Here is a 27,681-nt window from a genome sequence, read left to right as displayed (position 1 = left end):
CTTCAAAGGGGCTTTTGAAGCAAAGCAGCAATCAGCCTGACAGCCTACAAAGCTGTGTAAGGAGGGTGTAGAGCTCCGCATATAAACAGCAGGAGCTGAAGGCTGCTGGGACACTTTTGTTTTGCCCCACCAGCATCACCACCTCTGCCTAGGACAGCGAGCCATGCGTGTACATGTGCTGGTGTGACCAGGACATCTTGGGGTTACTCACAGACAGGTGCTTAGAAGTTAGCTGTTAACTTTAAAAGTTAACATTTCACAACTATTTGTTATACTGTTTAAACTGATCCTGAATGTAGAGATCAATGATTGCCCACTACTACACCTGCTCCCAAACAGGCTTGTGCAATTCTTATGCCTGCACAACCCCACAGATAGCGAGTGCTTCTGTGAAGGACTCAAGACAACATGATTTGAGTATCACATATTTTCTTACCAGCTACAAATCCCACTTCAACAGTTTGAGCAGCTGATCAGCTCCATTCCAGCAGCCACCCAATTAGGCTGTCTTCACAAAACAATGCTGCAGGCAGCTGAGCCAGACCTCTGTGAACTGACCAGGATATAGTCACCTAAAGACTAATTTGCAATGTCGGTTATGTTAACAGACAAAATAATCCTGATTTATTTTTTTTTTATTTTACAACACACAAATACATCATTTTACAATGCAGTTTAAAAAAAAGGGACTTAAAAGCCTCAGAAGGCAAAACCCAACACATACAATCCAGAAGATCCTATACTCCCCTGTCTCTCTGCGATAACCCTTGTGGTTTGTTTCCAGCTCACAGTGAGTGTAGAGGGCTGGAAGTGATTGAGTGTCCTGTTCTCTGCTGGTGCAGAAGAGACGGCAGCTGCAGTGGGCAGCGGCAGGGCTTCACTGGGCAGCTATGGCTGTGTGGGGAAGCAGGGGAGCTGCCTTCTGGCTCCGCTCAGCAGACATGTGCTCCAGACGCTCTGTGTAGAACCCATTGAAGTCCAACCTGAGAGACAAAAGGCAGATAGTTCGTCAGCCTCCTTGCTCACCTGCCCCAAACAGTGGCACGCAGCAAGCTGGATGTGCTGCCCAGGGCCTCCGAGAGCATACAAGTGCTGCAGCACGTTTGTCGGGGTGCTCGCAGGCAGCAAGGGGTTCCCAAAACACAGTGACTGTTTTACAGGGCCATATGAATTTCAGGATGCAGTTTGCTGAAAGGAGGGGGTCTGAACCAAAGCCATGTATTTCAGCATCTGCCCCGTGCCACACGTGTGCCGTGATGCACCAGAGACGCGTGCCCTGCTCTGGGGGAATGAGCCACTGAAGCCAACAGGAACAGCAGCCCAGCCACAGCAGGATTCTGTGTGTGCTGAAGCACGCTGCTGGGGGAAGCCCCTCACTACAGACCAAGAGGACAGGTATGGGCATCAGGCACCTGCAAGGACTGTATGAGGAAGCGGTGCATTTTACTGAGTGGCCAAGGAGCAACCCTACATGTCATCTGAGGAAAGGCGGGCTTTAATTCACCCCCACCATTACCCTGACTGCAAAAGCAGTAGCTATGTCCTGAAAATGGGACTTTTTCAGGACTAAATTTAGGACTTGTTAGTGTTAGGTCAGAGGTTGGACTAGGTGATCTTGGAGGTCTCTTCCAACCTAGATGATTCCGTGATTCTGTGAAAAGACATGCAGGACAGTCTCCTTCCTAAATTATCTCCTTAAACACTGAACTCCTGTATGAGGAGTATAGCATGAAATCTACCAAATTATCTACTGAAACTACTGCGAAATGCAGTTTCCATTACCACCACCTTTTTGTTAAAACAATTATGTTTTAAACAGATTAATGATTGAAGCAAACAACTGGCTGAAAGCTGCTGAGGCAAAGTCACAAGTACTGCTGATACATTTAAATGTCTCTACAAAACAGACAACATCAGCAATATCATAATACTGTGTCTTTAACAATCCAAGTGTCTCAGATGCCACAGAAACACCCAGCTCCACTCCTGCTGTGGCCTTCCTTAGGCAGCTCTCTGCACTATGAAGCCATGTAACACACATGGGGCTCTTCAAAATGTGTGCCCTAGGAACACCAAGTGATAAGAGTGTGAATCACACAAAAGTTACTCTCTTCATTTCTCAAATAAGTTGTTCCAATACTCAATGAATGGGCACAATATTTGAGTTTCATGTTGCTTAACAACCTTGCATAAATGGCAACAAAGTGTTCCTTGACATTTTTTGTGACTGTGGAAAGCAGCCTAAACAGATGGAATTTACTGGTTGCTTTCTCCTGGTTGAAAAGCTTACATCTCTTTTGTCCTTTAAATGATAGAAAAAGGAAATGCAACACCGAGGCAGTCATAATTACTGAATTTTGATTCAAATCTAAGGGCTTATAAGGCCAGGACTCATTTACATCCTTTTCCATTTCAACTCTGTTTTTACAATCAAATTATTTTTGATAACTTTCTTAAGAATTTGCCTGGTGCTTCCTCAAACCCAGCTTACGCTTCAGTTTCTTGTTCTGTGACTGGAACTTTTATTCGCTGTTTTTTTCTATCACTTCGTATGTTCTGCTGGTCTTACTCTAAGCTCAGTCATTGCTGTTGCCTCCGAATTTGTGAAGGAAGGGTATCTGATGAACACTAGCTGCACTTGATGAGTAAAGTTTTCAGAGTATTTGACATCAAAGACAACCATGTGACAGTTCCCCAGGCTGTAATTCTCCTTCTGACTTGCTGCAGAGTGAAAGAGAGACTTTGGGCATTTTCTGCAGTTGCCAGCTCTTTGCCAGCACTGTTGTTGATGAAGCCAAGACACCTGAGCATCTTCAGCATACTGAAAAGCTGAATTACGTGTGTGCTTCACTGCTTGAAGAAACCCCTCTAGATCTCTGTCTTCTGTTGTTTGATGCTACAAATATGACAGTTGGTCCTCAGTCACTCGGTAAAAATGTACAGGTACTATAAACTGAATAAATATTAATCAGGATTAAGTAAATAAAAGAATTAGAATTATGAATAAAAGGTATCCATTACCTATTTTACATTTTGACAATCATCTTTAACAAATAGTCAATTAGAAACGACCAGTATTTCTTACAAACTCCTCTGTGTCTCTCTCAAGTATGGTATTTTAGACGGTAACCATCTCCATTCTGCTTCTTGGGTTCCTGTTGCCATAGAGTCCAGGACTCAATCCAATAATCTCTACAGACTGAATGAGAGCTAAATGTCAAGTCTGGGCATTCACCGTGGAACTTCCACTTTTTAAAACATTATCTAGCAGCCTGTAGAAGTAGAAAGACATTCTCTTGTACGGCCTGCTAACACACAGAACTCCAGCTGAGAAAATAGGGACATCTGCTTTGTAATTCAAGGTCCAGCTGCGTCCAACATCTTGGTGAGGGCTCACATGATCCTAGATGGTCCAAACTGGGGGACTTAACAGCAGTGACAGCCCTGACAGCACAAAGACCCAGTACCCAGTATTTCCTCTGCAACCCTTGAACAGAAATGAGGCATGGAAGTACCTGAGGGCAAAGGCCTCAGACCCTCTTCAGAACAGCTTGTCGCAGCTTAGCTCACCGTCCTCAGAGCAAACTGTCAAGGAAGCGTTTTGTTTTCCCACATCCTGCTGAATCACCATACTTCTCTTTTCTTCAGAAGCAGGAAGTGCTCTTAAAAAACAAGTTCTCATTACTTGAAAGAACTGTCTCCACAGCTTCCATGGCTCAGGAGTTAACCTTCTGACACAGCTAACACTCATGTGTGGTCTGTAAAACACAAAGGAATCTGGTGGAGGGTGACTCCTGGCCTGGACACCAGCGACCCACAGTTGAACAGGATGCACCGGCAATCTCCATGGTGCAGCATCACCAGGAGAAACAGCTTCCATCACCCTGCTGGAAGCATAAGCAGTTGAGAGAAGGGTGGAGAGGCAATGATAAAAGGGGTGAACCTCTGATGCTATGCTAGGAACAGCACTGGAAGGAAGGCAACACCTGAGCTACCACCAAAAAAGACATTAATATCATCTCTGGCATGACATGTGATAAAGTGTGATGGAAGGCTGCTCCAGGACATCTGCTGTTCCATGGTGGAAAGAATGGTCAAGCACTTGACATTCTTCTGAATTCCTGAGTAAGCTGAGAACCACCTCCAGCCTTTGGCTGAGCTGGGTGAGGCCACCCATGGGAGGATCTCCACATGTTCTTTACGGGACTCAGGGACTGTGAGCCGTGATGCTTTTCTATTAACAGATCAGGTAACTTGGTCTTCAACAGTGTGTTGGCTGTGCTCAGTGCTGCCTGCAACGGTGTCTAAGAGGCTGGATCACGGAGTTAGTTGCCATTAAGATCTCCTGGATGAAGCATCATAAAAAAGCCAGTCCATTGGAGCTTGTACGGGAAGTGATAAAATAATAACTGTCCTCCCTTACATGATGAACGCAGGGAAGATGACGTAATTTTCTACAGTGGAGTGGGAGCTGGTGGGCTGGATTTCACTTCTGGAAGCACCCATGGTAACAGGAATGACAGATTTTACTCTTCAACCTTGGTCTCAGCTGTGTGACCACATCTCAGGCATAGCAACAGATGCCAACACAGGAGGCTGGGGGCCGTGTAAATGTACAGTAGTTGCTGATCAAGAAGTTCTCAGAAGTAAAGGACAACTGGAAGCCCAGTCTCCTCTGGAATACTTCACAAAACAATATCTGAACACGTAGGTACCAGGGATCCTGGACAGGACTGTCAGATATAGCCAGAAAAGGCAAAGGAAAGTTTCAAGAGCCATGGCATGTGGAGGAGACAACAACCTGCATCAAAAAAATCTTCCTGAAGCCTTTACTCTCTCTCTTATTTCAGGTGTGGCACATCTCAACAAAGGTGTAAGAATGAATGTGTCTATTAGGCTTACAAACATAGAATGAGCACTTAAGAAGTGTTGGTGTTGAAATATTTTATACTCCTGAAACTCCGAGCCTCTTAAAGTTATGCCTCTGTGCAATACTGGAAAAAATAATTTTGTTTGTTTGTTTGTCTGTCTTTAAGTGCCTAACAGTCTGCAAGAAGCATTACTGAAGCGTTAGAGTCTTTGCCAGGTGTGAGGCAGTCAGTATCCAAGAGCTCTTATACGCAACTCCACCATGGAGACTCTTTGAGTTAATAGATGCCAACTCCTGAGAAACGTTTGCCTTCTTCTTCTGTGGTCACGCGCATGCCTCAGCTGAGCATTTCCAATCTGCAGGCTGACCAGTTTCATGAGTGTTTAACTCTTGAAAAACATAGTCCAGCCATAAACATTAAAAACTGTTATCAAAATAGGCATTTCTGATTAAGCTCTTGCATGGTTTTCTCATTTTGGAATATTTATGCTGCATTCAGGAATTAGCTAGCATATTAAGGAAAAAATCTGCCTACTCAATGAGACAATCCCCATGAAAACTAACATTTGTATTAGATTTACTACATTAATAGAAAAAAATAAATCACATAATCCAAATGATTATTTTTAAAGGTATGGGTTGCAAAGCAAAGCAACATTTCTTGTGATTTCAGTGTTATCACTAATGGAGGAGATGCACAGTTATAAACATCAATCATTTCTTCTGGGCTGAACCTGAGTACCACAGGAGGGAAAGTTACTGAGAGAAAACTACTGGCTCACCTGTAGATGATGTTGAGCATGCTATGCTCACAGTCATTGGTGCTGTAAACACTCAGCTTGTCCAACAGGTCCAGCAGATGCGTAGAGAAATTAGTATCAAACTTGTTGATTGTTGCTTCGAAGCCAGATGTCAGGTGGAAGTTGTCAGCATGCTCTGCTAAAAGCTACCAAAACAAAGGATGAGTAGCCTCACATGTGCTGATTCATACTTGCTAAGGAGATGAAACCATTCCCTCCCTTTTTCAAACCTGTTCAAAAATATTGCCATAAAACTTAACAGTCACTCAGGCACTGAAAGAAGATCTCCAAAGCAGTTGCAAGATCCCGGGTAATTAAAAACCTTGTCCTACCTATCTGGGAGAACACCAGAGTAGATCCCAGTAGAGTAAACCTCAAATACATGCTGTTGCGTATTTTCAAGCAGTAGGGAAGGTCAGTAAGAATAAAGGGAGTGTTGCCTAAGCCAGGCTGCAACCTCTGGAGTGCTCTCATTGCCTTGCAGCGTGATGGACTCTAGTGCCTCTGTGCCAGAGAGGGGCTTTCAGCAGGACAGGAGGCAGTCTGCTAACAGCAGAGCACGCCAAACAAATGGCTTAGTAAGCATGCCTCTAGACATGGAATACAGACAACACAAACAGGAATAACAGACAAGAATACAGACAACACAAACACCCCAGATATGAAAGGCTGTCACACTCACAGCTTTTTGGCTTAACTGTCATGAAATGCAAGTCTGGAAATAGGAAAGTTCTTGAGCTGCAAAAAGCCTGCATGTATCCACTGCACATCTGAAAACACAGCTAAGAACTTAAAAACAAGTGCAGTGAATTCTGTGGGAGACAAGGTCTTCAAAGCAGACTTTGAGAGCACCATCAGTGCTCCATGCCGCCCTCAAAAACGCCCACAATTCTGCAAAGATTCTGCTTTTGGGACCAGTGGTGCTCTGGAAACCAAATGGTCTATCTGCAGGAGACACGAAAGCCACCCTAACCAGGCTGCAGCCCCAGGCAGCATTCATAGAGGAAAAGGCCAAGCTATTCCCCCAGCACCCCACCTTGTTAGTCAGCTTCTTCTTTGCGGTCTCTTCAGCACGCTCCTCCTCTGTTGGTGGGCCCAGCATTGTGCCGTGTTCTAAGGTGAGCCGGTCCATCTCATTATCCAGCTTCATGCTCTGGGTGAACCTCTTGGAAGGACAGAGGGTTGCGGAAACAGTGAGCTCCCGTTTTTTCCACTTTGCAAACCATGAGGTTGACTCAATCCTGCTAGCCCTGATGCTAGCTAATCCCAGCGAAAGCTAACTCTCTGAGATTAAAATTACGAAGTTAATACACAAAACCGACTTAACCCAAAGGAAGGTGTTTTTTTGTTTTGTTTCAAGGCTCCCTGACACGCTGGCTAGAATCTGCCTAAGGAGAACAGTCTTCATGGGTCCTTACAACAGTGTGTTAAAAACTAGAAAGCATCTTAAAACCTACAGAACTTACACATCTAATTCTGCTGCAGAAATGGATGAAGAGAGGTAATAAGGTTCATATGAACCTGATCTCAGTACCGAAATAGAAGAGCACAAAGGCAATTTTGCAGAGGGAGAAGCTATAGAAACCACTTGGAGGAAAAGTCTGAGCCATCAAAGCTCATAAAGCCTGTTGGTGGGTGAAAGAGAAGCTCTTCCATATGTACCAATGACAAGAGGGGTAGAGTTGAAAGAAGGGACTGTCGGGGCTGTCTGGCACCCAAAGCAACTGATGCCAGCATGGTAAAAATGGGGAGGCTGTACATACCTGCATGCAGTTTGTGAACATGACACAGACAGACATCAGCTTGGAGAAGATCTTCAGCAGCTCTGGATTGGTTAGCATGCAGTCCTTCAGGCAGTTATCCAGGAAGCTCGTATGATGGCTCAAGACATCATCAATATTAGAAGCCTATTACAGGACAGAACATCAATGAAACAAACCAGGACAGCTGTGCTGCACTGGACCAAAGCTCTAGGCCAGCATCCTGCTTCTGACAGTGACCTCTGAGACATGCTCTAGGGCATGTTGAGCTACTTCTCGTGTACCTCACGGAATCAATTGACGATGCCTAGACCTGCTTGTAATCTTTGCACCCAGCATCCTTCTTCCTTTTCCGCAGGTTTCTTTTCTCTGTGTAAAGTGATGTTCAGTAGAACACCACCTTTCCATAGCAGGATGAAGAGTATGGGAGCTGGGAATAGACAGGAGGATGCACGAAAGGAAAGGGATACATGACTAACAAAGCAGAAAGGTTATGCAGAACAGCAGCACAGTTTGTAGTGTGGTAAGAACAACAGTTCGTCCAACAAAGCGTCTTCAATAAAACACTGAACAGTGGCCTGCCGTAACTGAAATTAGGCAGCTTTTCCCTACATTAAATTTGGTAACTTAAGAATTTTGTCTGTACTTCTCTCAAGCACACACGCTCACCAGTTTCAAGTTCTTCTCAAGAATGTGCCATGTTGGCTCCATCACTTCAAACATCATGTAATACTGGATATTCTGTACAAAATTCAGCATCCGCTGCCGCAGTGTGAAAGCACCAGCAAACCTAGGGGAAAAAATCACACCCACACAACTTAGAACTAGCAAATGCCATGGAGAGCTATCACTAAGCTTGCACAACCAAGCGAAGCAGAGCGCTAACTATTTCTGTCCTAGCAAATTCGCTGCTGCAGTGTGACAGTGATTATAAAGTTAATGGAAAACATCTCTGATTATTTTCCACTTATTTAAATGGCTTTCCCTTAATTTTGAATCTGGACAGTTAATTTGAATATTTGCTCATACTCAGCCATAAATGGACAGTATTAAAGCCATTTTACTGGTGTAGCTATCTAGTGAGACATGCATTTGTTAGCAGGGTAAAATATAACAAGATAAATGGCTCTCGTTTCTTTCTAGCCTATAAATGCTTGCTTGTAAAATGAATACTTAAAAATATTAAATTTAATCAAATCACCTGCCACCAATGGCATTTAATGCAATTTCACCTTTGCAGGCCGTGGCAGAATGGCGGGATTATATACAGGTTCTTTCAATGTTAATTTACACAGACACTGTGATGCCAAACTAAGAACTGACTTCAATAAAGTGGGACAGGCCACCAGAGAGGTGAGGGATACCCACCCTAGGGGTTTTCAGCCACAATGACCTGTCCATTGCTGGAGACAGTCACGCTGTAAACAGGGGGTTGCACTAGAGACCACCACAGGTCTCTTCCACTAACCTCCTCTACAATTTCAGAGGAACCAGAGCTACAGTCATGTTGGCTGAGGTCAGGACCAAGGCAGCTGAAGTCACCTTGTGACAGGAAAGTGGCACTGGCAAGGCAGAAGGGATTGCCTTGCAGTGCTGGCACCTCTCTCGTGCTCCAAACAGGCATCCCCTGCACTTGGTGTGCAGCTCCAAAGACTAAAATCTGCCCTCACAGTTGGAACAAGGTAGAACGATTTTCTAGGAAAACACCCCACCAATTTTACCTTATTGACTTGGTATGACACCAAAATCCCAAACATTAGCCAAGCTATGTGAAGGTCATGAGTCCTTGCATAGTTTCCTGGCTAGAAGTGAAGGATGCTGCTTTTAAACTACTGGGGCCTTAACTAATCTTGCTGATGCTAAAGTAGCGAGCAAGACTATGTCCACAAACGTAGTCTGCTGTAACTGCTGGTATATAATGAGCCAACCCTAAAGATCATTGGCTTCCTTTTCTAAACAAAGAGGAACAAGTTCCTTTTCTGTCAACAAAGATGAACAAGTCAAGCAGCACAAAGATTATTGAGCAGACACTTTCAACTGAAACCTAAAATGTTATATTCTGACCTCTCTTAGCCTGTCAGAAATTTGTAATGATCTGTTTCCCGTCAAAATGATCTGCTTCATGTCAAGACATACCTAACTAACATGGAAACAAGGAAAACCAAAGCTTCACAACTGACCCAGCAGGAAAAAAGGCCGTACCACTTAGCTGAATGTAGGGAGAACTGCTTGGCTGTCTTATTGCTTATCCAAACGTTGCACAATTGTCTTTCCACATGTTTGCAATAGAACATGTGTCTGAAAAGCATCTGGTATCTTGTCAGTGCTTTCCTGGAAAGAAAGGAGAAAACCATTCAGATTAAGCCCTCTTCTGATTGTCAGACTAAGTAAGCTATGAAGGCTGAAGCTGCTCAAAGGCAAAGAGACTTTACACAATATGTTCCTTACGCCTTCAGACACACACAGATCTGCACTGAAATAATTCAAACCAAGGAAAAAAATAACATTTGTAATCATCCCAAAGAATTCCTCTCCAAGGAGACCCTCCTCCATACTTCCTACCACAAGATACATCACCAGACTCCTTTTCCAATTCCCTTGAGCCACCTGTAGGAAGGTCACTCACATACCTACTGGGATGGAGGGCTGAAAGCCTGTAGTTTTATACCCAGTGCACTAAGACTGCAATGACTGCCAAAACAATTCACCAGGATTCTCCAAAAAGATGAAGAAAAACTGTAACCAAGCTACAGGCAGCAATACCGTGCCAGCAATGCACTGCTAGAAACAGATGGGGATGCTTATTTATAGCGTCTGGGACTGGATTCAGGTCTGCATTCAGACACTTCCGTGTAGGTGTCTACAGAGCTCCAGTCGACACAGTTTGTGAAACTGCATCATATAGTATTTTCACTCCATAGTTACCATCAAAGTTAATACGCTCAATTTGAGAGAGAGATAATTTCTAAACCATCATGTCATTAGGAAAGTCCCGCTGCGTCAACTGATTTTTTTAAAGGAGAAATGAGGGGATAAGCTAATTACTGGCATTTAGCAATCAACATCTGACACCCTTTTCACATAACACTGCCTGTCCCATTTGCCCTGGCTCACAGTAGCATGTCTGCCAGTGTTCCTCCAGGAGAACAGGAGACACGTTGCAGAAAAAAATTAAACTTTTGGTTCCTCCTAATTCAATTAAATGCAAAATGGCTTATACAGTAATTCTAGCAACAGACTGTATCCTTCTAGTTTGTAACCAGGGCTACCAGAAAGGACTTTTTTTCTGCCCCTCTACACCTAAGAAATGTTTGACTGGAAACATGGAAAGCTTCTAGTGAGAGTTCATTTTCAAATGAAGATCTTCTCAGGGAGATCCTTCAAAAAGCCATGGACAAATGAACACTGGGAAACTGGTCACAAGAAGATCATGGACCAGGCTGAGATTCCATTTAAAATGGAACCTTGATTTTCCAAGTATGTCTTTGGCATAGTCTGTTGGGGCTGTACTGACAATCGATATTCCATAGTCTATAAGCGGAGCTCAGCAACCCCACAGCATTTTCTACTGGTTGATTTTTAACGTCACTTTAAAGACATCGACTTTGCAGTATTTTGCTGTTTGCAAATGTGTTTTAAACCCATACAAAAATTTCTGCCTTTTTTCCTCCAGTGGATGAATACTTTACCTGTTTATAATAAGGGACAGAGGCCATTTAACGATGTAGTCAAAGGAAAATGCTTCCAGACCGCTGAGAGTGAGCTCCGTGGGATCTGCACTAATAATGGCCTTTTCCTGTTTTGTTTCTATGGCCAATACCCTCAAGAGCTGCGTAATGAGGTCATGGGGCATCAAGTCAATCTATAAAGAAAAAATGGGAAAAAAAGTGAAGTCAATAGGGTACTCACAACTATTGCGTAGCAAGAGCTATGTGGCAGAACAACTGCATTTTATCCAAGTTGCTCTCAAGACATCAGATCAAAGTAGAATACAATGGTGAATGGTTTGATCCGGACAGTGCTACAGCAGACAGCAGAGAGTGCCATTGTAGTGTTTGACCATCAGCATATAACATACTACTATGCCACTAGTTCTACCTTGTCCTCGGCCTCTATCAGGTCAATTCAGATTCCACACTCCCCAAGTGCAGCTTCTGTGACACTTCACATTCTGTAAAATACTACAGCAGAAGCCCTTGACTTTCACCTGAGATGTAGTAATCATTATATGTCAGGGCATCTAATTAGATATTTTCTTGGACTCCAGAGCGGGCATCCAAGCCGAGAACAAGCATGAGACATATGCTACTGCTTCCATCTCATCCTGATGCCACCAAAAGCACCGTCTCTGTGTTCAGACATCAGCAAGAAGATGTGCCCCCTTGCACAGGACAAGTGTTTCCCATTGCTAATGTGGATGAAACAGGACTTAACTCAGAGAAGGTCTGCAGAAATATAGGCATTAATTCCGTTTTCCTTGACTGCACTTTCAGCAGCTTCTTACAGGCACGCTGATTTTCCCAATAGCAAACCTTCTGCTCAGATTCAGTTATCTTCTGCTTACATACATTCTTACCTTTAAATCGTCCTTGAAAGGATCTGTGTTGGCTGTGCTCATTCGCAAGGCTAATTCAAGCAAAGCTTCTAGCCTAGTAGTTATGATATCATCTACAGGCTTCTTAAGCTCCTCTTCTGTGAGATCCATAAAGTGAACAAAAAAGTCCCCTTGATTCATTAGGAAATAGTGTTTTATAGATCTGCTCAGGAAAATGAGGATAATTGATTACATTTTTTAAAAACAAACTTTTTTACTTGTTTACAGAATGCACTGACATAAATAACCCATTTGAAAGCTAGTCTTTCATTCACGTTCCCCTCCTTCCCATCACCTCAGTCAGCATGCTTTTGTGCACTCATATCAGGGTTACTGCTGTTCTTTTTTTCCTGTAAAAATGCACAGTAAGAAAAAAGGTATGCACTACACTGCTAGGCAAAGGATCATACTGCTGCTCTCCTGAAAAACAACCCAGCCTCCACAGAGCCCAGATCCATCCAAGAGGCAGTTGCTAACTCAGGGGAGAATCCTGAACTCTCCTGTCCAAGTATCTGTGCTGACTTTTGAAGTATTCCACGTACTTGTGTTGACTTCTGCTATAGTATGATGCATTAACTTCAATTTTTACATGGCATGAGGGAGAGTCAACTGCAGTGGGCCAGGAGCTTGGAAACAGCTCACAGGAGGGCTGGAGGATGATATTAGCATCTGGCCAAAGATCACACATGATCACTGCCATTTTCACAGTGAAAATGGTACTAGCACAGTCTTAAAATACCGTGGTTACACACGGGGCGTGGGGGTGTGCTTCAGTACTGGGCTAGACAAAGCCACAGCCATCTTGATCTAGTTTTGGTGGTAGCCTTCAAGTAGGAAGTTGGACTAGAGACCCCTAGAAGTCTCTCGCACCCAACATTTCTGTGATTTTATGCCATTTTTTTATTATTTTGGGAAAAAAAATCTTATTTTTTTCAGGTCACCATTTCTAACAGGAGCAGAGCTAATACAATAGTAATATCCCAAGAAAAGAGAACTAACTTTAAAACCTTATTTTCATTATCAGAAACAATCTATTTAACATACATTTAAGAAAATAAATCAAACCTCAGGTGAGCCACCAGCTCTTTCTCCTCCATTAGGAAATCCAGAAGAACTTTGCTAGCATAGTTGTATGCTTTTTCTATTTGTTCCACATACGCTCGCTCTTTTAAAGTATAGATGACCTCTTTAGCCACAGGGCAGGTAACATCACGTCCACATTCTCGCACAACATTCAAGTATTTCCCTGGAATAAAAGAGAAAGAATGACCAATATTCACAACATTGTATGTGCCTCCAAGAAAGAAGCTTCCAAATCACTATCATGAAGCATTGTGAAATGTTTATATTAAGTTCTACAGAAAGCTGGAAAGGATTTAAATGCCTTTCAAAAGACGATATAGAATTTAAATTAGGCTACTAATACCACGTTTAAGGTGATTCAGAAAAGTTTTTGGTTTTCCAGCGGTGGTAAAACACCTTTGCAGATAGCCAGAAACTTTGAAAATCTGGTGCTGTATTCAGATATAGCTTTTGAGGAGTTTGTACTTGGCAGGGAACAATGGTAACCATTGGGTGGCATGCTTCCTTCAAGTGCCCAAACTAAGACTCAGTGTGTCCAAACCTCAGCCATCTAGCTCCATCTAGCTAGCTGCTAGAAAACTGTACCCATGTAACAGAGGACTAAGACAGAAAGCTCCTCTTCCTGCTGTACTCCTTCACACATTTTCTTATTTACATGATTTGGAGTTCCTTTTAATTTCCTCTTTTCAGATTCCTCTGAGAAGTTGCAGCTGGATAACCCCATGAACTGGCAAAGTGTGATGACATTTATTTCATCTTTATGTAAAGAATGGCGATGGTCATCTTAGATTTCTCTTATATCAGAAGCATATCTTTACCTACCTGTGCTTAGTATTTTGTCAGCCATTTTCTGTAAGAATGATGGAATCTGTTGCTGTACAACAGTATATCTTTGATCCCAATACTTGTCATTATAGTCCTCCTGAATCTTCTCCTTCTGCAACTCGTGTTCCTCTACCATGAACTCACTGAACATTTAAAGGAGATGTTTAGAAGCAGGAAGTGGTACAATGAGGATTACTTTTTTGACCTGTAAACTGGTAATATAATCTATCAGAAACAAGGTCTCATGAAAATACATTCCAACTGAGAACTGAAATTAGTCTGTATTTGTAGTAAGAGAAGCATTTTGTGGAGTGTTTGCGCTAATCTGCAATCAATTATCACAGATACAGAATTTTATAGGGCTCAGAAACCAAGCCTAAATGTTATTTGGCTGTTAGTGTACGAGTGAGGAAGCTGGCCTTTGCTTTCTCACCATCAGGAAGGCATTCTCTTTAGCTATTTTAGTTTCTTCCCTGTTAGGATTCTGAAAACGTGGGGAACAGAAGTGTTGCATAAACTATTAAGAACAGAAAAATGCTTTAAATGATTCTACAAGACAAGAAACTATAAATAGTGCTGTTAACTTGCATCAGATTATCATATTAGTGGACTACATTAACACAGATTCAGTGAGTTATCACACTTGCGCCTTATGAGAACAGGGTTCAGCCCTGTCCTGAAGGGGATGGGGATGTGGAAGGAGAACACTTCAAGTGGGACAAGCATGGTAAGGTGGAATTTGACTGGATTACATATTTGAACTATTGTGCTATTGAATTTGGAAATAATTTCATTGAATTTGGACAAATACAACAAGTGAGCATGCCCCTGACTGTTTAACTATTGAATCAAATAGGAAATGTAGTTAAAAACACTCCAGTAGCTCCCCTTCCAGGCAATGTTGCCTTTTGTACCCACTGCTGCTTGGTCTGGGCACTTAGGCTATGCAGACTCTATAAAACAGAGGGACGGGTACACTAGAAAATGTAAAAACCAGAGACTGAAACAATATTTCTTAACTTTTTGATTTCATTTTCATTCCTTAGCTGTTCTTTACCTGTATGGATCATTAATGATGCCTCGATATATCCACTTTTCCAGAATTTCAAAATAAGGCACACTGGCTGCCTTGGTTAAATACAGACACAGTTCCTGGGCCTGGCTGTCTCCCGTGTAGTTGAAAGTCTTATCATGGAGTAAGCTCAGGGTTGATCCTCCCATACACTCACCTTTATCCACAGAAGTAGCTAAAATTAAAAATCATAGGTGTGAGACACAAGGCTATTCATTTAAACACACAAATTATCTGCACAAGCTATGCTGACAAACATAATGACTTTAGTAGTTGATTAGCCGACATCAACAGTTCTCCTAGTCAGCAGTAGACTCCTCCTGTACATCTGTGAAGATGCAAGGCTATTCCACCATGCAGCCATAAGCCTATAGCCTGAAACACGCTGAAATAAAATCCCAAATGATCCACCTTACAAACAAGCAATAATGAAAGGCAGTTCTCCAGACAAGGAGAACTGAACTCAGGCAGACACAAAGCATCTGATGGCTCAAAGTCCAAAAGGCTTCTGTGCTGAACATATACAGAGATCTTTCTTTCCAGACACTAATGAAAGAATCCTACACTTCAGTGACTTGCTTGTGAAACCTCTAATCTCAAAAGTACATCCATTCTCCAACATAACTGAGCTAGTCACACATACAGCTTGAAACACCTGATTTTGGGTAGGCTGATGGTAAAATTTATACTTTGCATAGCAAAAGGGATGTAAGGGACAGAGGAAGAGGAATACAGTACTGTCATGAATTTTGGATTGAAGTGAACCTTAACGTAGATGGCTAACTGTTTTGTTCCAGAAACCTGAAAATTTCAGGAAACATGAATACCAGGAGGGATGATCCAACTTTGGATTCTATGTAAAACATATTTTTATGTCCAGATAAATCCTCTGGGCTGAGTAGACAGAAATATAAAAGTATTCTCATGCCAGAGAGCTTAATTTAATCAAAATTATTGAGGAAACAATACAATGAAGTAAGAAATGGAAGGTATTAAAATGGTATTAATGAAAGCGCTGCAATTCATTCCTGTAGGAAGGGTTATCTGCCTGGTGGTATTCCTGTGAGATGTGCAAGCAACATATGTTCTCAAATGGGTTCCAACCGTGCCTCATCACTCAGCACACTAGTGTAATTCTGAGGTATCCAGAGAGGGCCTGTTCTGCCATTCCACTATGCATGGTGCAGGAGATGGCCACTGCTGATGCAGCGCCTCTTGACATAATGATACATGCCCTGTCTGTACTGTTACTCTGTACAGTTTTCAGAAGCCACTGTCATGCACCTGTCAAAACAATGACTGTATTTTTTGAAACTTACCAAGTGAAGCAAGAATCTCTAGAGTCCTCATTGTGGGCTGGATATAAAACCAGAGTTTCTGCAGTGACAGAAGTCCCTGTCTCTGAAGATGTTCCAGCTGTGTAATTAGTATCATGTATTCCTTGATCAGAGTACGCATAGCAGCAGCCAGAGCATGATTTACCTGTCCATACTCAAAGGAAGACTTCTCCTCTATAAACCTGTAAAATGCAAAATAGAAACTCCTGGGTAGACAAGGCAATTTCCATCATTTTCAAGAACCCTAACTTCAGGAGGCTATACTAACACGAGCAGACCATGTGTTGCAAAGCATACCAGTCTTCAGCTGGAGTTTCAGGTTTCACATTTTCTCTGTGTCCCCCTGCCTACTTCTCATTACCAAGTTTCTTAGTACAGAGAGCGGTGGGAAAATGTTTCCTCTCAAACTGCAGGGGATCTAGAATTTTGAGTAAAACCACTATAAAAAGTGAGAGCCAGCATTTTCAAGGTGATTGCCTTTGTATAAGAAACAGATTAGAAGACAGGAAAAGATCTCAAAAGGAAGCAGTATCATGGACCCAGACACTGGGGAAAATATTGTTGCTAGCTTCTGACTCTACATGCCACAGCAGGGATTCACCTCATCAGACTTAGACGGCTTCATATATGTTAGTGTGGTGGTTTTACTCGGGTGGGCAGCCGAACTCCACCACAACTGCTCTCTCACCTCCTCTCCTCAAGAAGAAGAGGGGAAGAAGAAAGTATACTGGAAAGGAAAAAAAAACAACTCACGAGCTGAGATAAAGATGATTTAATTAAAGGGAAAAGAAAGACGGGGAAAAAAAACAAGCAAAGGCTGTGCAGAAGCACACAGAGAGAAAAGAAATTACTCTCTACTTCCCATCAACGAGCAATGTTCAGCCACGTCCTGAGAAGCAGGACCTCAATAAGTGTAGCGGTTGTTTGGGAGGACAGACATTTTCATAACGAGAGCCCCCCTTCCCCTTTCCCACCTTTTATTGCTGAGTGTGGCACCATATGGTATGGAATATCCCTTCGGCTGGTTTAGGTCAGCTGCCCTAGTGATGTCCTCTCCCCACCTCTTGCCCACCCACAGCCTGCTGGCTCTTGGGGGCGGTTGGAGGGAGTCCTGATGCTGTGCCAGTGTTATGCAGCAATAGACAAAACGCTGGTGTGATACCAGTGCTGTTCTAGCTACACGTGCAGAGCACAGCACCGTGTGGGCTGCTGCAGGGAATGTTAACTCCATCTCAGCCAGACCCAGCACAGTTAGTGGACAAAGAGAGATGCTTCCAGATACAAGTCACATCAAGGAGTTGGGTAAAAGAGACTAGATAAATCGCTTCCTTAAAGTGTTTATTTCTCTTTTCTGACCTTTTAGGGACATCGAATCAAATACAGACATCCACACTACAAACGCCTGCTGTCAGTGAGGTGTACCTTATACTAAGGCCTTTCAAAAATTACCTAAGGTAGCTACCAGAAACCAGGCAGCAGTAGGCTGTGTCTCCTGCTCAGCAGCAGACACAAAGGTTGTCTTAGTCCTGGATGCCCAGAGGAGATCAAAAGGCAGGAGCAAAGAGAAATCCATAGCAGAGCAGGAAGAGACAAGCAATAATAAGATGACACATCCCATTTTTCCTTTGTCTGAATGCACCAAGACAGTGTTTGGATACAGCAAAGGTGAGGTGAATGTAAAAGTGAACATGCAGCACAGAGGAAAAGTCAGAAAAAAAGAAATGCGGTCAAAACCATTTCAAATAAGGTGTCGATCTTATTTTATATCCCCAAAGGTTTAAATTTAGCTTGGAAGTCACCATCTGCAAAATGACAGACTCTACATTCCACATCTGGATGCTCAAATGAGAACATCCTCCTCTGAGAGGAAATGTCAGTTCTGTACCTGGTGACAGCAGAGTAACTTGCTGCTACGGGAAGAATCCTGGTCACCAGCTCTTTGATGGACAAGTCCAAGTTTGGATCAACCGAAAATGTTCGGTTCTGCCTGCCTACGAGAGGCTGTGCTGTGATGTATCTTCCATCCACACCAATCAAAACATATAGCAAGTCCTCCACAATCACGGATTCTTGAGAGGCTAATGGCAAAGTACCTGTTTTCAAAGAGAAGACAAAAAAGCACACAATCAGAACATGCCATAGTACTACTTTATCATTCATATCATTTTGATTGAAGACCTAAAACTTAAAAGGAAGACATACTACCATACAAAGAGAACAAAGATCACACAAAGCTGAACCAAGATACAAAGAAATACAACAGAATTAGGGCCAGCTCCAAAATCATCTACCTTGCTTTCCAGGAAAAAAGAATCCTTTGGTCATTTATACTCAAAGTAAACCAGGCAGACAGGGCTATACATCTGACATCTGTGACGAAGAAAACATCACTCACACTGCTGATCCTTTCACTGAAATGGGCTCAGTTATACTGGATCTGAGGAGTTCTAGTCTTGCTGACAATTCCCCCTACTTCCCCTCACTGAAATATTCAAATATACAGTTTAAATACAGACACAAAGAAATGCTAACCCAGCAAAAGCTGCAGGTGAACCAGAAGTTGCAGGGTCTCTGAATGGTGCAATCAACTACAACCTACAAAGAAGTATAGAGGACTCAGCCTGAAATATAACATATCAGAGGACTGGATCAGAGTGGCTACAGCACTCACTACAGCAAACCTTATCTCATGAAGCTAGGTAACAGTCCCTCTCAGTTTGTAGGACTGTATGTGCTGGTGCAGCATTTGACAGTCACTCACCAGTGATTACTGGGCACTATGGAATTTGCTAATCCCTGGAAAAAAACATTTAACTGAAGATATGACTGAGAGTCTCAGTCATGTATGATTCAAAAGCCTCAAATAAAAGCATGTAAAATGTATGCATCAGGCATGCTTAAAACTCCCATGCAGCTAAAAGAACCATTTGACAACAGGGAAACACTCAGCCCTGCTATTCAAATCAGCATCTCAGAGAAAGAAGAAAGACAGAAGATCTATGTGCAGCAAAACCATACTGGCCTTTTCCAAACTTTGACAAATGGTTCTGAGCTTGCTAGGAACATACCCTTAAAGGACGTCCCAGGAGGACCCAGCAGAAACCCAATGGTGGATTTATTTATGTATCATTATTTAGGGGCTCCTCCAGGAATGAGCCTACTGTTGTCACGTTCCACACAGTCCAAACTCACATCAGAAAGAAACTACAGGTTTCCTACAGGAGTTCTATACACAGCTCTGCTTAAAGCTATAACACAACAGGGTAAGATTGGTCCCTTGCAGCTCTGGCTAGAAACGAGAGCAAATCGGGCAGGTTGTTATAGTCTTACTGGAGAGGAGATTGAGCTGGATGGATTAATGAAGGCTCCCTTGACAGGTACAACTACGGATTTTACAGCTGAGAATAGAGATATGATTCTCCTACAGTAGTATTTTATGGAAGCTGTGACTCAAGAGAAAAAGGACTGGGAAAATGCTAAACAGATTAGATTGTGTGGTTTAACAATGGGGATGGAATTCAGCACAGGAGAAGCACTGAAGAAAGTAAGTTTGTTAGTGGTAGGTTTTGTTTGTTTGTTTGTTTGTTTGCTTTTGGTTTTTTTTTGGAACCCTGGTCTTCATCGGCAGAGTCCAAGGAGCCATGTTTTGCTTTCATTCTGAGTGTGATGAAATCTGAACGGCACTTCTGAATGGAACATAATATGTTAAGGTAACTTTCCCTGTGCATCACATACCTATAGGTACCGTTGTGTCAGTGCTTAAACTGGTGCCAATTAAGAAGTCGCCAATAAGTGCAGGTCTCTCATATACCCAGGATGGAAATACTGGAACAGGCTGACCTGAATTCTTCTTGTTTTGCTTATCTCGGAGCACTTTTCGTGTAAGCTCAAGAGGCTGTTGAGAAAAGAGAGAGGGAGAGAGAGAAGGAAAAAGAGAGATCTTCAGAAGTGCAAGAAATTTTGAATTTTAAGCAGAAATTCACTGCAGCTGCTACCTTGAGAACAGAAAATAGAATAACCGATGTTACAGTAGCACAGCACAGGATTTGGTCTATCAGTACCATCTAGTCTATTGGTCTCAGTCTGCAGAGATGATTTTTTATACAGTTGGCCTCCTTTTTATTGGAGGATACATCAAATAATGCCTTGCTGTATGCCTCCCCACCAGCCTCGGTGCAATGGCACAGATATGGGAGCAGAATGGGGACATGCACAAGCACCAGGAATCTTATTAGTTTGCAAAGTGCACCACATAAAAGCCAGCAAACTACTTGCAGAAGCTGTAAGCAGTAACATCTTATTCAAGGAGCACTTGCAGACAGGTAAATGAACACTTCTGAACTCAGTTTCTGCAGAGTGCCCAGTGAGCAGCTGCATCTGAAATGCAATCCCAATAATCCACTGGTGGAAAATAATGGTGTTTTTACTCTGAATCAGAGTCAGTGAAGGAATTGAGCTCTTAAAAATGTCAAAAGTTTTCATCCCCAGCTCTGGATATCTGTCAGTAAAATAAATGGAGTGAAAGATTAATTCTCAGCGGTAGGGGCCTGCACGACATGTAACCTACATGAACATTTACACCCACAAGTGCACAAACATGGGGGACATGCTTATAAAAGCCATTTCATAAGCTCTACAAACACTTATGTGAAATGGGATATGCACAGGGTCGTTTTATTTTCTTCTCGTAGAAGGTCTCAGAGGACAGTGGAATGTGGGAAGGAAGCAAGCAAACGTGAGCTTTGCATCTTAAAGAACAGTGTTTTTATGTGTGAATTAGAGTTGGACTTGATGATCCGTATGGGTCCCTTCCAACTCGGGATATTCTACGATTCTATGATTCCGTGATTCTAATTCATTCACCCTGGGGCTGACCCCAACCATTCCCCACATTCTAAGAGCTGCCCAGTGTGAGGTCTTAAAATCCTTCAAACAAGAATCAGCCATGGGACTGCTCCCCTAGACAACACCAGTTCTGCTGGTGTTTGCTGCAGCCTCAGTCCTGGCATAACCCTGGTGCAACGTCCTCAGACCCGAGAGGCACAAGATTCACAGCCTTGCAGAACATCCTATCTGCCTGGGAGCCTCTCTGCAGTGACAGCTGTGCCTCTGGATTTCTCTGTCATCTCTACAACAGCTCACAGAGCGCCTCTGAACAGAAGAGGTCTTCTCCGGCAAGCTTTAACTCAGAGGTATTGGATTTAGGGAAAAAAAAAATCCAGTTTGACTCCTGGATTAAGCTGGAATTCTGGAACATCAGGAAGAAAGACAGATGAGGTCCAAATATTCCCACAAATATTCTCAGGATAGTAATATTTGACAGGAGACCTTTTTTCCCCACAGAGGAGCAGCAGCCATAGGCTAGGCCAGCAGGGAGATGCAGGATCTCACTCCTGGAGGGACAAAACGACACCCACCCTCACTTAGTGCAGGTGACAGTTCCGTGAGAGGGCTGCTGAGATATTTCTGCTATGTGAGTTGATACGGTCACAATGACCCAATGACCCTGAGCGTCAGACCTTTAATGAGAGTTTCAGCTCTGTAAGCCTGAAGAAAGCATAAACGGAGCAGCAGGGAGGTATAAATCTTTTCAACTGGCTTACATTGCCATTTCAATTCCTTTGGTTGTGGAGTCATATCCGTGCCTCAAAGGAAAAGCATGCATGGGAAACCAACTTGTAATTGAACTATACATCCTAGAAAACACTGCTTACTCTTCTCTCCTCTTATAGCAAGTCCACACATAAATCCTATTAAAAACATCAGTTATCTTACTGGAAATTTGTCTTTCCTTCAGGATCTAAATCAACCGCTTGACTCGAAACATCTGTGGACTTGGATGAGTCAAACAGTCTGTGGAGACATGCATTTCACAAATATCTGTGGAACAAGACCAGCTTCCTCACTGCCTGACAGAGGACGGGGGGTCTGCAGTCCCCATCATCACATGAACTCAAAGCCCTTAAAGCTGAGAGACCCTGTAGGCATCCCTAAACACTGAACATGGGGAGTCCCCCTACAGAGCGAGCACTTGAGTATTCACACCCCATCAATACGAACAGACAACACACACAATACAGACACAGCGATGCCTCCACAGACCTCAGGCAAAGAGCTGCTGTGGCACAGACTGCAGACTGAAAAGACCCTGGCATGTGTTTTCTGAGTGTTCACAAGCAGGCCTACATCTCAGAAACATTCAGAGCCTATAGGTTTGTCCCTTGATAGATTTTATTGAATAGTCAGCCAGAAGGCAAAACAGAAACAAAACCAAAACTCTGAGGAGAATGGGAATCACAACATTTTAAATGGAAGAATTTGCACATATTGTCCAGTTACTCACTACAGACCTCTGAGCCCCCATTCTTCTTCTCCTTCTCCCCACATATCATCTTTGCTTCTGTCCAAATAACTGTTCATACTGTTGCTCCTGTGCCTTCTGCAGCCAAAATGCCTAAGCATAGCTAGGAAATGGTTATTTCTGTAACTGATTATAGGAAAAACGATGTTTGGATTTAAGTAATAATCATACCTTTGAACTTTCTGGTCTACTGATAATGAAACATTCGCCTGTTTTCTAAGCCTGTGTCTTACAATGATACCATTTACTTTTACAGTTGTTTCATTTGTTTGTTTGTTTTTTCCCTTTTTCTCTTTGACTGGGATCAATTTGAAGCATTTATTACAGGAAGACTCATTCAAATAGCTCAGCAGAAAGAATGGCTGTGCCCACTTGTGGAATGATTATGTGAGGCATTGCACCCACATATCTGGGAGAGTAGAATTTTCAGCAAGGATGGGACAAGTCATAAAGGCTGCTGGGCTCCTGAGTAAGCGCTACTACAGGCAGAAAAGGAAATGCCTGCACAGGTTAAAGAGGTGGTTTGAAATGGGAAAGTGAAATTATATTGATCCCAGCCGCTAAGGACTGCTGTGGCCTAAAATCAACTCACCTTTACTGACTTAAATAGAAAAGGCCACTTTTATGAAGAACAACACGAAGATTTAATATAAGTTGACTAACACATCTTGAGAGAGAATTTATGTTATCTGCATGGATAGGAACATTTTTAATTCCACTAAACGATAAAAGTTAAGAAACAGCACAGCTACATGCAAGCAGTAGGGAAAGATCCTGTGCCCAAGGCTAGGGAAGAGACTAGGCTAGTACCTGCTGTACACTGGAGTTGGCTGTGACACTGCCTAGCTGCTTGCGTAGCTCCTCAAGCTCCTGTAGAGATATCTTGGAAGTAGATGAGGAAATGGAAAAATTTGTGCTGCCACTGGCTGCTGCATTTGCTGCGAGTTCCGCTCTTTCTTTAGCATTTTGTTGCAAATACTGGAGTGTCTGTACATACACAAAAAAAGAAGAGATTTTGTGAATACAGGTCAACACGTAATAAAGTAAAAAACATCTGACCATAAGATGGTTATGCTGCATCAGACCACGGGTCTTCACATCCCAGTATCATGTCTTAAAGTGGTCTATGTCAAGAGGAGCGTAATTCTCAGCAGTGCTTTAATGTAAATGCTAGAACTGGTTATATTTAACAGAAAATGCTAGAACCGGTTGTGTTCTGTTGATTTCAATGCATTTCACTTAACATTATCATCAGAAAGTGTGTGCACTTAAAACCACTGCATTGCTACTACTTCTGAATACTTACAACAAACTCAGTTCTAACACAGAAACAAACCTCTTTATCTTCTGTGAGCTTTGACAGTAGATATACTAAAGAATCTAGATGCCTTGTGTTTTTAGACTTCAGCTCATCGTACTTCTTTAAAAAATCTTCAGGTGTTCGAGAAAATTCTGCTATTTTAACCTGCAAAACACCACATTAATATTAAATGTTTAACAGACATCATCATCACAGCATTCAAGGGAGGAGCATTATGCAAGGGTGGAGACAAGGCATAGGCTGCTGCTGGCTCCAAAGTACTTCAGGCAATAGGCTTTGGACTGAATGATATAGCATTGGCTTCCTACTAATAATTACAACAGAAGTGTGGGAGGGTCCTAGCACTTCAGGTGATGGCCATGGTACTGCAGGAGTGAAAAGATTAAGGAAAGCACAAGCTCTGTAGCAGAACTGACTTTGCACATGCACAGTCTGCAGCAATACAGTTTTGTATCAGCAGCTTTATTAAGGCATTTGGCTCTGATGAAGCATCATCTGGATACCAGGTCCTCTTTGGGGGCTTCACTAACAAGAGAGATATGAACAAAAAGGATTGAACCCAGAGCAGGGGCACGGAGATGGCCGAGCATGTTGCCCGTCGCTCACAGAGGGGCTGCAGACTTTGCCATGAGAGGAACAGCAAAAGCACAGGAGGCACTGACACAAACTGCACCAAAGAAAGCCCAAGCTGTCCCTGGGGTCCTTCACTGAGAGAGCAGTGCTGCCCTGGGATGTGGCCCAGGGAAACGGAGGAATCTGCAAGGTTATTCAAAATACAGCTAAGCAATCTGCTGTGGCTGAGATGTTGGCCCTGCTATGAATAAAGGGTTGGGCTACGGATCTCCAGCAGTGCCGCCTCCTCCTCCTCCTCTAACCTTTCCACATTTCAATGAACTATAGCTGTAACATAAATGATGCGTAAGACTGGAGTACAATGGCCATGCAAGTATGCCTGGTCATGAGAGTGTCAGGCTTTAAATCCCTGATACCGTGGGTGGGTACTCAGAAAGAAAGTCAGATATTGTTCAGACAATCACATTTCATACGATTACTATTTTTCATTTGCTTTATTTCTCCAGAGAACAACCCCTCTAATTACAGTTTGAAACAACCATCACAGGTACAAAATAAGCTCCTTTTAATTTTTCTCCCAGTGTTTACAAACCTCAGATTCTTTCACCGGTCCCTGCAAGATGCAAGGATTTTTTACCTTTTTCCTGATGAAATCTTTTCTACCCTAAGTTCAAAATCAAGACTCCAGATGAGATTATACACAAAGAAATCACACTGAAGAGAGTTTATGCCAAGTTTCTCCATAGGATGCCTTGTCTTCTTGGAGCCAGCAGCTTATAGAATCACAGAATCATTAAGGCTGGAAAAGACCTCCAAAATCATCTGGTCCAACCATCCCCCTACCACCAACGTCACCCACTAAACCATGTCCCTGGGCACCATGTCCAACCTTTCCTTAAACACCCCAAGGGACGGTGACTCTACCAACTCCCTGGGCAGCCCTTTCCAATGCCTAATCACTCTCTCTGAGAAGAAATGTCTCCTCATTTCCAACCTGAACCTCCCCTGGCGCAACTTGAGGCCGTTCCCTCTAGTCCTATCACTAGTTACCTCTGAGAAGAGGCCGACCCCCAGCTCCCCACACCTTCCTTTCAGGTAGCTGCAGAGAGCAATGAGGTCTCCCCTGAGCCTCCTCTGCTCCAGACTAAACAACCCCAGTGCCCTCAGCTGCCCCTCACAGGCCTTGTGTGCCGGGCCCTTCACCAGCTTCGTAGCCCTTCTCTGGACACGCTCCAGGGCCTCGATGGCCTTCTTGTAGTGAGGGGCCCAAAGCTGAACACAGCACTCGAGGTGTGGCCTCACCAGAGCAGAGTACAGGAGGACGATCACCTCCCTGGTCCTGCTGGCTGCACTAGTCCTGACACAAGCCAGGATGCCGTTGGCCTTCTTGGCCACCTGGGCACACTGCTGGCTCATGTTCAGGTGAGCATCGACCAACACCCCCAGGTCCTTTTCCTCTGCACAGCTTTCCAGCCACCCTGCCCCAAGCCTGTAGTGTTGCATGGGGTTGTTGTGACCAAAGTGCAGGACCCGGCACTTAGCCATGTTGAACATCATCCCCTTGGCCTCTGCCCATCGACCCATCCTGTCCAGGTCCCTCTGCAGGGCCTTCCTACCCTCTGGCAGACCAACACTTCCCCCCAACTTGGTGTCATCTGCAAACTTACTGAGGGTGCACTCACTCAATTCCCCCATCCAAGTCATCAGTAAAGATATTAAAGAGGAAGGGCCCCAACACCGACCACTGGAGAACACCACTGGTGACCGGTCACCAGCTAGATTTAACTCCATTCACCACCACTCTTTGGGCCCGGCCATCTAGCCAGTTTTTAGCCCAGCAAAGAGTGTACTTGTACAATCCGTGGGCTGCCAGCTTCTCCAGGAGAATACTGTGGGAGACCGTGTTGCTTTTAGCAGCAATTGCAAAGGAAGAGCAATGCTTCAGTAGGTCTGCCCATGAGACTTTACACACATCTCAGCCGTGACTACAGCACACCGTTTACCTTAGCACTGTGTGCAGAGACAGTGGTGGTAACGTACGGCGTGCGGTTCTTCTGTAGAAGATCGATGTACACTTCGGCTCCTTCCCCTCCATGAACACGCAGCAGGCTGAGCAGCTCGTTGACATCGTGGTGGATGCGGAACTCGCTCATATTCCTGCCCGAGGTTACAAACTGCGTGGTGCACAGAAAGGAAGGCAGTGAGATATTATTTCGCTTCTACATATGAAAACGTAACCACACAAGCAACATTTCCTAAGTTTATTATGAGCCCGCAGGGTACGCAGGGACGTTTAACTGGAACAAAGAAATACGTGTAAGGGGAAAAAACAAGCAAAACTGCAACTCCGCGTCTGGCCTGGTTTAACTCTGCTCACTGTAGATGCGGGTGAGCCAGCAGAGGACTCTTCATGGTGGAAGTGACACTAGCTGCCAAGTTACTGCCTCTTTACGAGAAGAGCTGGCGTGCTGAGCAACACGCTGCAGACGCAGCCAAAACCGCCTATGCCCCCACTGCTTCTGGAGTTACTCAGCGGCAGCTCTTCCACGCTGAAGGGTCTTTACCTTCTACTGCCCTTTATTACGAACGGATGAACGCAAAATTAACCGCCAAAGTCTGCGGTTACGACGGCCACAAGTAAAAGCGCAGGGCAGCGCCACCAGCGAGGGGTCCCACACCGCAAGCCTGACGCGCGCCGAGCATCGGCCGCACGGGCGCGCTTCTGGCTTGCCAAGAAAAAAAGAGGAAAATGAAAGAGGAAGAGGAAAAAAAAAAAAAGAAAGGAAAAGAACCGTTTGGGGCGGCTGCCCGAAGGCCCCAGCGCGAGGCTCCGCCCGGCGAGGAGCCCGCGCGCGGTGGGTCCCCGCCCCGGGGCCAGCCCCGAGCGGCGGCTCCGCTCCCTCCCGGCCGCCGCCGCCGTGCCCCCTCCCGCCCCGCCGTGCCCCGTCCTCACCCCGCGGCTCCGAGCGGCTCCCCCGGCCCCGGCCCCGGCCCCAGCCCCGGCCCCAGCCCCGGCCCCGGCCCGCCGCCGGACCCCGCCCGGAAGCCCCCGCCGCCTCCCCACGGAAGCGCTGCCGGCGCCTGC

General features: G+C 44.0%; 1 protein-coding gene across 4 annotated transcripts; it reads right to left on the bottom strand.

The window, feature by feature from the left end:
- Window positions 1–617: 617 nt before the first annotated feature.
- TUBGCP2 (tubulin gamma complex component 2) lies at window positions 618–27,664 on the bottom strand. Of its 4 annotated transcripts, none has more exons than XM_080598613.1 (18): window positions 27,550–27,664; window positions 26,600–26,770; window positions 24,039–24,167; window positions 23,513–23,689; window positions 20,077–20,236; window positions 18,227–18,434; window positions 16,324–16,523; window positions 14,990–15,179; window positions 13,930–14,075; window positions 13,090–13,270; window positions 12,007–12,187; window positions 11,120–11,292; window positions 9,633–9,761; window positions 8,100–8,220; window positions 7,434–7,577; window positions 6,707–6,835; window positions 5,653–5,816; window positions 618–983 (listed from the first exon to the last, which is right to left on the bottom strand). In XM_080598613.1, the coding sequence occupies exons 2-18, from the start codon at window positions 26,747–26,749 to the stop codon at window positions 878–880; spliced, it is 2,688 nt and encodes an 895-aa protein (XP_080454739.1). In that variant the 5' UTR covers window positions 26,750–26,770; window positions 27,550–27,664; the 3' UTR covers window positions 618–877. The 4 variants fall into 4 exon arrangements, with proteins under 4 accessions (XP_080454739.1, XP_080454737.1, XP_080454738.1 ...); XM_080598611.1 differs by lacking the exon at window positions 27,550–27,664 and adding an exon at window positions 27,161–27,460; XM_080598612.1 differs by lacking the exon at window positions 618–983 and adding an exon at window positions 998–4,733.
- Window positions 27,665–27,681: the final 17 nt, after the last annotated feature.

This window comes from Anser brachyrhynchus (assembly GCF_964034855.1).
Source record: "Anser brachyrhynchus genome assembly, chromosome: 6".
Taxonomy (NCBI): domain Eukaryota; kingdom Metazoa; phylum Chordata; class Aves; order Anseriformes; family Anatidae; genus Anser; species Anser brachyrhynchus.
This window is presented reverse-complemented; position numbering and strand designations above follow the sequence as displayed.

Coding starts and splice junctions, on each gene's coding strand:
- TUBGCP2 (XM_080598612.1), bottom strand. CDS start 26,749: ATGAGCGAGTTCCGCATCCACCACGATGTCAACGAGCTGCTCAGCCTG. Junction 15,180..16,323: donor AGAGATTCTTGCTTCACTTG/GTAAGTTTCAAA, acceptor TTTTAATTTTAG/CTACTTCTGTGGATAAAGGT. Junction 12,188..13,089: donor GAGCTGGTGGCTCACCTGAG/GTTTGATTTATT, acceptor TTTCCTGAGCAG/ATCTATAAAACACTATTTCC.